Source organism: Clupea harengus, chromosome 12 (genome assembly GCF_900700415.2).
Source record: "Clupea harengus chromosome 12, Ch_v2.0.2, whole genome shotgun sequence".
Classification (NCBI taxonomy): Eukaryota; Metazoa; Chordata; class Actinopteri; order Clupeiformes; family Clupeidae; genus Clupea; species Clupea harengus.
Window position 1 is genome coordinate 14,710,602 of NC_045163.1, and position 10,759 is coordinate 14,721,360.

The window sequence follows — 10,759 nt, forward strand, 5'->3', positions numbered from 1 at the left end:
AGGCAGAGTCGGCGCAGATAAAACCACAACTGAGGCCCACGCTATCCATCAGTCTTAGCAAACAGTCACATAAACATCATGCAAGCTCTTTGATCATGATGGATGGGAACACATGGTGTGGCCATGCGAGACATTCTCCAAGACAATCCAAGATACTCGAAAAGATACACCAAGAGTACTACAACAAATATTCATGTGTTCTTTTTCCCCCACCCTTCCCAGAGGTTGATTTTGAGGATGATTTTTATTTTTATGATACGGTGCTTGATATTAAATATTTAGCCAATTACCAAGTCACCTCAGCTCTGCTCTATCCTTTAAAAAGGCCTAAACATGACGTTGGTTTCACACGTTCCAAACAATTAGGTAACGCTTTCTCCATATGAAGAGACATAAAATACTGATATAATATATTCATAACTGAATGCCAAACTAATTGAGTGCTTATTCAATTAGTTTGGCATTCAGTTATTAATATATTATATCAGTATTTTATGTCTCTTCATATGGAGAAAGCGTTAAATTTACCGTTTGCAATATCCATGTTATGATAAATAACAACACACCACAAAGACCACAAAGACCTATCAGATCAGTTGAGGAAGAATGGGTTACCTTTGGGTTTTCCAGAATACCGGACTCGTAGCTGTTCAGAAAGTAAAAAAAAAAAAAAGAGAAGTAGAATTAAATTAAATATCTCAACAAATGAACAGCTTAGAGAGTTATGCACACCACATGTGTGACATTTATCAGTTTTTCCACCTTCAAGAGAGCCTTACTGCTTTATACTTTACACTTTGGCCATTTACTATCATGCACTAACGGATTAATTATCAGAGTGGTACATTTTTGCCTGTGTGAAACACATCAGTAGATGAGTGCTTTGAAAGTGCATTCATTCGATCACTCACTCATTCATTCATCAAGTCAAATTAAAGGTCTGATCACCTGATGTGCATGAGGTTGGCATCCATGCTCCAAGGGGCTTTTGGAGTGACAGGCACTGGGATGCCATGTTTCTGGGGAAAAGGAACTCTATGTCACGTCACTCAACAACAGTTAGCGTATTGAGATCACTTCCATGTGACAGCATTAAGTAAAATCAGGTTTCTCTCTCAGATGAACTGGTCATTGAGAATCTTGAGAAATGGCTGCCAGCACATTTCTTGCATTTGAGTTTGACATCTTGAACTGTTTTCATGATCAATTTGCAATCACGGTTTTCAAATACTTACAAGCGAAATTAGACATTGTACTGGATTTACGCCATGCAAGATGAGTTGCAATATTTGTGACTTTAATTCACCAGTCACCACCTGCTCTTACTGCTATAAGGATCAGGTGATTCAGCTGACAACACTGATGTGTGCCCATGTGTAAGGAAACTGCTGGAGTATTAAGTAGCCTCTCCGTCCTCCACACTAAGTGCTATGTTATTAAACAAGTCACATTAAAAAGTACTGGGTTATAACAATGACCTGCGCTTATGTACTGTTCATTGATGCATACCAAACTTACAAACTGTGTCTGTTGAGGCACCAGAGTCATGTAATACGAATGAAACACAGATGGACAAGTTTGAATGACAATTAGCCTTATAAATGAATTTTGATTGCAATCTCAAATAAACTGCTTCTTTTTCACATGGTCTAACGTAAAGTTGGATAAAGGAAGACTCGATGCTGACATTATTCACTTTACTTGCTGTGATTTTACTAATCCTGTGGGTTTAAAAGACAAAGATACTTTACTCTAAAGGCATCCTTACATTTGTAGTTTTGTAGTTCTCACGAGTAACAACAGCTCCCTCTAGAGGAATAGGTTATTCATTCCCTCCTTTCAGACAACAGGTTCCATGCAGTCAGCCAAATGGATAACTGTGTTCCATTCATCTAATTCATCAGTATTTGACTATCCCTGACCTGGATCATTCTGGCCCCTACTTCACTGAATTTTATTATTAATCAAGACATTAAAAATTCACCCAAAATAAAAAATAACTAAAAACATGACCAGACAGTGCATTTCTGAATTAAAAGCAAGTGTTTGACGGCCAAAGGACTGCATTAGTCTATGGATTGTACCTCAGCGTAGTCCATCAGGTCCTTCCTACCCTTGAAACGGTTGTAGAATTCTGGGATCCTCCAGGGAGCGATGATCTGAGAACAGGTCAGAAGTCAGAATGACTTGATGGTGAAAGACCTACTGAAGGAACATTATCAGAAAGACACCAGAAACCATGGAAGAGCACTTACCTTAACCTCAGGGTAGAGAGCGTAGCAGGTCAGCTCAAAGCGAACTTGGTCATTTCCCTTAAAAAGAGAAAGTTATACATTTACACACCGATTCTCTTGCGGTGTAATTATCGGTCTGTTCTCATATATTTGCTTAACTACACACCACCATTACTAGAATGATCACATTGATGGATCATTAATCAGTTCACCAGACAGCTCTGGGAAGACAAAGGCAAGCATTCTTCACAGAGTGATCTGTGCTGTGCTGAGACCTTACAAAAGACACGGTACCCCTACTGTTCCTAACAAGTTGCTTAGCACCTTGCATGAGTGCCTGTGTATGATTTTATCAATGCTAAAACTCCTTACTGCTGCTTGAACTATTTGAACAAATGAAAATGTTTTACTTCTCACACATATTCTGTGGTTTGATATACAAGCAAACTCATTGTAGTCGCTTGCAATTTGCAAGTCGCTTGAATATACATCAACTGGGGATGTTTTTTGTAAACAGTCATTTGTCTTCCCCTAGTGGCCATGTTGGAAACTGCATCTGCATTCCTTCAGGGGGTGCTACTAGCAGAAGTGGCATATGTGCATTCTTTGGTGGAACTCTTGAGCGTATGGTCAAATCAATCACCCAGACATTTGGACATCTTCCACCGAACCACTGGGAGCCATCTAAGAAGGCTAAGCCAGCAGTCTAACTGGATGTGTTAGCAAGGTTCTCAGCAAAAATTACGTATATAGGTTTGTTTATTTAGGGTCAGGGTTAGGGTTCTTTCTTTTTTGTTATTCCATGGCATTGTAATACTGGGCCACTCTGGATCTTTAGAACAGGACTTTTCATTGCTTTACAAAATCTTAAGCAGCTTATTAAGATTACAAACTTTGGAAGATTTTGGAAGTCAGAAGTTGAAAAGGTGGAAACGTTTAGGAGAGCAGATCTCTACAGGCAGCTTTAAAAATCCCATTATGTTCAACGGTGTTGTGAGTTCTTTTATATCAGAACACCCATGGCGAGCAAACTTCCATTTCTAAGGCCCGTTTCACACTGGCTGCGCTGGTGTGCTTTGCGGCTGAGCCTGAACTTTTTTGTGTGTGTGTGTGTGTGGGGGGGAGGGGGGGGGGGGGTCGTGTCCCGTGGCATGGACACATTCGCAGGGTCAAAAAAACAAACAAACAAACAAACATTTAGAAATGAATGATTGCAGATTATGGTGAGACTTTTAAAACTGCAATCCCAAGAAAGGTCAGCAATAGTACTCCACCTCACTACAATATGGTATGTAGCATTCACAATTTCTTTTGATATCAAGTTTTGCTGCTAAGCTTTGTCCTTGAAAGGTTACAAGATGACCTACAATCACAAGGTAACATGTTATAAGGGTATGTCAGTGGAAGAAGATATATGAAAAAGGACAGCGATTTACTTTTTAAACTGTTAAAGTGCATCAGTGAACTGTAGATATTAATGTAGTTTTATATTGCAACATTTCCACAATTACTTTATTAATAGAAAATATATCAATAAAATAAATAACAAACAAAACATTAAAATGTTACAAGAACTGGTAACTTTAATGTTGGGAAATAAATACAAAACAGGACTTTGTCCATGTACTTGTTGGTGGCTTCGTCGACATTTAAGGAGAATATGCCGTTTTTTTTAGCTTTTCCGAAATACGTCTTTTAAACTCTGGTGTTATGCTGTGTGTTAAAATAGCGGCATGCTGATTGGATATTGACAGTTTAGTCAAACACACCTAACACACACGGTCAGTTATTGATGCCGGTACATCAGCTGTGGATGTTGCTCCCGGTAAAGGCGTTGTGTGTTGGAGAGCTAGTTGCATATATTAGCTTTCTCGAGCACAAAGTGCAGAAGCAAGCACCTGCTTCTCTTAACTTCTTACACCAGCTACCAAAAGGCTTACTGTCCTTCCCTTCCCATCTCTTCTATCCATGCCCAGCGCCATTTATTTTCATGAACTTACTTTCCATCTTACTCTCCCTTGGTGTCATGTCTCTCTACTCGGGCATCTACGCTAGGCAGAGCGATAGAGAAAAGTCGGCGTTTGAAGCACATTTTCCCAAGACTCGCCCCAATCTACTTCTGATTGGCTAATAATGTTATTTTGAGAGCGGGAGAGTTGTGCTCATAGACATATAGACTCTATGTATGTCTATGGTTGTGCTCCTTTCATTTCATTGGCAGACGAACTCATAAACTCGAAAGTGATGGTGATGATATATATTTTTTTTATAAAATATTTTTTTTCGCAGCCAAACGCCACACACCGGAAATCCGGCACGGTGCCGGAATACTTGAATCCCTGGGCTGCGTTACCTGTTGATTTTTTATTTTGGTGACCTTGTCTACAGATTAGAGCATGCACACTGCTGGCGTGAGACGGGCGTCTCCGGCGCGGCTCGAGCCGTGTTGCAGCCGTGACTCATGTAGAGTTTTGGCATGGAGCCTATTTGTCACACGTGAAGGAAGCGTGAGGAAAGCAGTTCTCAGCAAAAATTAAGTAACAGTAAACAGATGTGTTAATATGTGTCATACCAGCAACATTACTAAACTGACACCTTTCACTGCAGTTTCGATGTCTGGGCTATATGTCACAGACATGACAGAAATATATACAGTATATTCTATTTTTTAACCATTTTAGCAATTGCATGTCATGAAAAAGGAAAGTGGAGGCTACATGTGTACTATATAGTAACCTAATGTAGGCTACACACATTATATTGATAAGTTGTGTCTGTGTCTGTGTCTGTGTCTGTGTCTGTGTCTGTGTCTGTGTCTGTGTCTGTGTCTGTGTCTGTGTCTGTGTCTGTGTCTGTGTCTGTGTCTGTGTCTGTGTCTGTGTCTGTGTCTGTGTCTGATTGTGTATTGACGCCCATTATCGATTGCAAACTCAATACAGAAAGGTAGGGCTGGCAGTAGAAATGAATGATTGCAGATTATGGTGAGACTTTTAAAACTGCAATCCCAAGAAAGGTCAGCAATAGTACTCCACCTCACTACAATATGGTATGTAGCATTCACAATTTCTTTTGATATCAAGTTTTGCTGCTAAGCTTTGTCCTTGAAAGGTTACAAGATGACCTACAATCACAAGGTAACATGTTATAAGGGTATGTCAGTGGAAGAAGATATATGAAAAAGGACAGCGATTTACTTTTTAAACTGTTAAAGTGCATCAGTGAACTGTAGATATTAATGTAGTTTTATATTGCAACATTTCCACAATTACTTTATTAATAGAAAATATATATATATATATATATATATATAATATAGCCGGCGCGGCTCGAGCCGTGTCTGTGTCTGTGTCTGTGTCTGTGTCTGTGTCTGTGTCTGTGTCTGTGTCTGTGTCTGTGTCTGTGTCTGTGTCTGTGTCTGTGTCTGTGTCTGATTGTGTATTGACGCCCATTATCGATTGCAAACTCAATACAGAAAGGTAGGGCTGGCAGTAGCAGTACCGCAACAGAAACATCGGCGGTGTGAATAAACACGCGCTACCGAGATGCATCTGTTCTGCAACGTAGCGCCCACGCACACGCAACGCACAGACAAAGCCCACGCAACGCAGGCAGTTTGAAACAGGCCTTAGGCTCACCAGTGACTTCCCTTTGAGATCTGACCACTCCTATAGTTTGCCATCACATTGTGTCACCCTACCTACCATGTTCCATAAGGTCAACTTGTAAAGCAAGGTGCTACACCACAATCATGATAAAAGAAAACATCTGCTAAATGGCTAAATGTGCATGTACCTTTCCCGTAGCGCCATGGGAGACATATTGAGCCCCTTCCTGGCGGGCTATCTGCACCTGCCTGCGGGCGATGCAGGGTCGCGCCACCGAGGTCCCCAGCAGGTAGCGGTCCTCATAGATGGCGCTGGCTTGCAACGACGGCCAGATGAACTCCTCCACAAACTCCACTCGCAGGTCCTCGATGAACACCTGCCATACGGGAGTGGCAGTAAGGAAGAATGGTCATTAAGGGGTTATTGAACTTGAAGTACATTAATACTATTATATATTAAGTCCTATGATGCTTGTCTCTACCCCTACCCCCCCCCCCCCCCCCCCCATTTATCAATTTCAATGATGACTTTTAAGAATCTGACTTGCCCAACCACAGTTCACGATCAACCACACAGTTCTGCCTATAGCACCTTTAATGATTGTTTAGCTATACACTGAACAGCATTTTAGCATGCATGAAAATGTTGAGTCACTGGGAATTTACATTTAGAAATGTAACACAAACGGAGGATTTAGCACCCCTGACCGCTGCTACTACTACTACTACTACTACTACTACTGCTGCTGCTGCTGCTGCTGCTTGACACTGAATGTGCTCCCTTTTTTAAATTCCCCTTCTGGACTTTAGATATCATTTTACTATAGCGTCATGGAATCACATGGTATCACTTCCCAGGGAACACACAAAGCAATAACATGAATACAAAACTTGAACTGTTGCTTCGGATTAAAGTGTCTGCTAAATAAATAATGGATATGAATACAGAAGTAGGAATGTGGCTTTACCAGAGAGGCTAATTATATTCTGGGAATTATTTGCAATGTTATGAGTTCAAATTCCAATCTTGGTTGTCTTTAGAAAACAGGTATGTAATGATTTAACTGAAGAACAAAGGAAAAGACACACTGAGATCTCTGATCTGAGATCAGTACTTGTTCTGTAAATCCGTTCGTCAGTCTGAATCAGTCATTTTATTCTATTCTATTAAAAATGACTAACACAAACACTGGCCCCTGGTTTCAGCAAACCTGTCTTTTCCCGAATGAACACATGGCCCTCACCTTTTTCGCCCCTAGACTCTCAGCTTTCTTCTGCGCAGCCTCAAAGTCCTCATCCTGCCCAATGTTGGCCTGTTGCACGGAAGAAACAGAGCAATGATTAGCTCATCTTCGGAGAGGCATTTAGTGTGTAGAACAGACGGATGCACAGATGTCTTTATACCATGATGACATTGTGACAGCCTTGTGTGTACCAAGAGCTTATTGCCCATTATCTTTACCATTTATTGATTTAAGGTAATTTGTCCCAAGAGATATGAAGCAGAGCCCCCTTTCCAGTTGCACAGAGAGGCCTTGATGAAATAATTACAATTAATGGCTTCATCTCAACGCCAAAACAAAACCCACAAACAAGCTATAACTAACTATTACTCTGATCACTGACACAGGGAATGTGATTTGGATCCTGTTTAATCCGGTCCCGGTCCGCTGGTCCTGATGTCTGGAGGGGAAGGGGCACTAGACAGGCTGCAGTCTGGACTCTTATATAACCTCTGCTGATTCACTCCCATTGCGATTCAGAGAGCGCTCAGTGACCTTCGTCTGTGGCACACGTGTTTGGGCCGCTCATTGACAATCATTTTGAACATTAACCAGATACTCTCCGAACTAAACTGATGTGAACTGGTACTCATAACATCTCAACGAGTTTGAATACTCTGGTCCAATACACAGTCATACTAAGGCTATCTTTCATAGTGGTTAACAAAAGCTGTACGTGCACACTAGGAGTGTGTCACGTGCAACGTAGCGACCACTGTCAAATCCAGCAAGCATGGGCTATTACTGTAAACTTTCAAAAGCAACTATGTTCATAAACTCGGCCAACAATACAGCATGGACTATATTCTTTCCCATATAGGAGGCAGTAGCATTTCTGAGATATCACTTCTCTTTTGTTTGTCTTCAGGTTTAACCAGTTTTTCATCGTGATGTCCCAATGCTGTGGTTAATATAATGTTCTATCACAACACAGCCTGAGGGCTGACAGGCCACTGGGAGTCATGCTAGAAACACATAGGGATCTTTGCAGGTGGAGAAAGAAACCTTACCCTCCGTGCCTTTTATCGCTCTAGTTTATTATAGTTTATTTCCTACCTCCCCATAGGGGCTCAACTTGTAAGTATCAAGTATAATACAGCAATGCCATGGTGGACTTATAAAGCAACCACTTTAAAACCGTTATAATGCATAAAAATATCACCTTTTTTTTTAAACTGACAAATCATGCAGGTTCGATCATGTAGCGCAACTCCCTGGAAGAATAAAACTAGAGAAAACATATTCTTTCAAAACACTTTGACTTTAGATAAGGTGGAAAAAACCCTGAGCCAACAATTATTTGCTTACATGAAAATGGCTAGGCCTAAAGCTGGTAGGTGAAATTTTGATGACAATCCCACCCCCTTTTCATGTGCTATCTATTTGGAGGCAGACAGGGGGAAAAAGTGCACCACGAGCAGATTCCGTCTAGCTAAGCTCAGGTCAGGGGATCATCTGTCCGGCACGAGCAGTTAATCCCCCCCTCTCAACGGCCGCCTGACCGCACAATGCACCTGTCACCTTCACTACATGTCATTAAGTAGCCCGACATTTCTGCTTTGATGCGGTATAAAAGTTGTAGCTTCTGCAGCTTAGTCAGTTAAACTAGTTTGTGGCGATTAGGCCAGGTTAATTAGTCCATCCATCATATCATTAGACATAGTAAATTATTGATGGAAAAAGTCTGGTTTCTTTAAGAAAATGCAGCCCTAATGCTGAAAGCACTGAAATTTGGAGCACACAGTTGAGAATTCTTCCATTTTAAATCTACAGTCATAAGTTTAGTTCATACTTGGGTGAACAAAGTACTTTTCTGGCATTCAATTGTCATGGCTCAGCAATTGGCTGAACAGATATGCATCACTACAGGTTATGGGTGTGAATTCCATATGACACCCTCACCCAATGGCGACCTCAGCCAAGAGTTCATAATAGATTCCTCACTGCAGTGAGAAGAAACATGTAGCACTAAAGGGAGGCATCCTACACTAAACTTAAACTCATACAAACAACTCCACAGATGACAATAAAATCTCTAAAAATTAAATGCAATAACTGACTAGATCATTTAGACTTTAAAAAAAAGTAATTTACCTCTTCTAAATGCAATTACACTTAACAAACACAGCTTTTTCTGTATGTGCCATATAGATGCTAAAATCTGAACGCCGATGAGAACTGAATAACAGTAGTCAAAATCAAGCAGCCATACCAGGTAGGCGATGACATCATAGCCTTCTTCTTTCAGCCACACAAGGATACACGACGTGTCCAGCCCTCCGCTGTAAGCCAAGACCACTGTTCCTTTAGACATCTTTTTTCTGGAGTGTTATGGTTTCTGGGACCAAAACAGAGCAAAAACTGAAATTCGGGAGATAAGATTAAAGAAAAATTGTTTAAATCTAGAGTTTAAATAAATGCATTCCAAATGACAATAAAAATTCAGACAATAAAAATCGGTTGCATCTGAATGAAAGACTTCTCATCACACTCGTGTACATGCATGTGACGACACTTAATGTTGTATACGTCAGATTTACGTGATGTACTTGTTTAGCTTTTTCTACAGTAATTTAAGGCTACAGAGACCATAAATCTGACGTTTTGGAAGTATAAAAGCAAACGGCTCATTTGACACGTTTGATGTTAGCTTTTGACGCGATGACACTTAACATTATCGATATCGAAGCAACATCATGCAAGACCACAGCCAACGAGCGATGCCAGTAAAGTTAGTGTGATCGTAGTCGGTCATTCTGTAAATACAGCATGAGTAAAACAAAACGTCGTAATGCAAAAGTCAGCAGTACGTGTTGGGTTCGCTCATTCATTCGCAACGTTAACTCTGCGTGTTAGCTCCTCAAAAGAAAACGGTATGCACAATCTGTAATTACCTGGTTGCAGTGAGGCTGTATATGTTTAAAACACGAGTAATCACCACATAATCTATAATCTTTACTTACAGATTTATCAAGACAAGGCTTTGCTTCAGGTTCTTTACTTACGCTATCTGGCTGGGTTCGTATTCTCTGGTCCGCGTGGAAACGGACCGAACGGGTGCGTATGACGTTTTTTGTCAAGCTAGACTGGGAGAGCACTGTCGACCAATCACAGCATGCCTCACGTCTTTTAGGGGGCGCCAATCAACAGGTGGTGGGTCAGCCAAAAGTGGGGAGAGATTGTTGCAGTTGTACAAGAGAAACTTTTGAATCTGTAATTTTACTCGAATCTTTTAAGTCGACAATATCATGTTCTTAGGACTGCAAATGCATTATTTGTATTCCATCTTAACAGTTTTTATTTTCCAGCTGAACCTATCTGCACCAAACAACTAGTGAGCTGTGACTTGAGATGCTGATCTTCTCTTGGTTAAAACCTATTGAATATAATGAAGACTTCCAGAGGAAAAAAAGCCCAACAGTACAGTGTAGATGTACTGATGTTTATTGTATATCATTAAGGATCATGAGGTCATTAAGAAAACAAATTACAACATAAATAAGGAGGTCTGAGCATTGTGCCTGAAGACCAAGGTCTAAAGAGTACGAACTGCACATTTTCATATATTGCCATAAATGTATTACAATCACCAATTCTGTGTACGTCTCTTCTTGTGTATGAAGGCTAATACAATGATT

The 10,759-nt window shown here is 40.6% G+C and overlaps 1 protein-coding gene across 6 annotated transcripts in view; it reads right to left on the reverse strand.

The window, feature by feature from the left end:
* The window catches only part of ass1 (argininosuccinate synthase 1), a 34,953-nt gene extending 24,696 nt beyond the window's left edge, over positions 1–10,257 (reverse strand). Inside the window, exons 1-8 of one of the 6 annotated variants that reach the window (XM_031578226.2) lie at positions 10,127–10,257; positions 9,334–9,459; positions 7,083–7,151; positions 6,027–6,215; positions 2,256–2,312; positions 2,085–2,159; positions 949–1,019; positions 616–646 (exon numbers count right to left, since the gene is read on the reverse strand). In XM_031578226.2, the coding sequence (XP_031434086.1) occupies positions 616–646; positions 949–1,019; positions 2,085–2,159; positions 2,256–2,312; positions 6,027–6,215; positions 7,083–7,151; positions 9,334–9,435 (594 nt within the window). In that variant the 5' untranslated portion in view covers positions 9,436–9,459; positions 10,127–10,257. Of the gene's footprint in view, positions 1–615; positions 647–948; positions 1,020–2,084; positions 2,160–2,255; positions 2,313–6,026; positions 6,216–7,082; positions 7,152–9,333; positions 9,483–10,015 lie in introns of all 6 variants that reach the window. The other 5 variants (XM_031578225.2, XM_031578229.2, XM_042709321.1 and 2 more) reach the window with 5 other exon arrangements.
* Between the last annotated feature and the right edge of the window lie 502 nt (positions 10,258–10,759).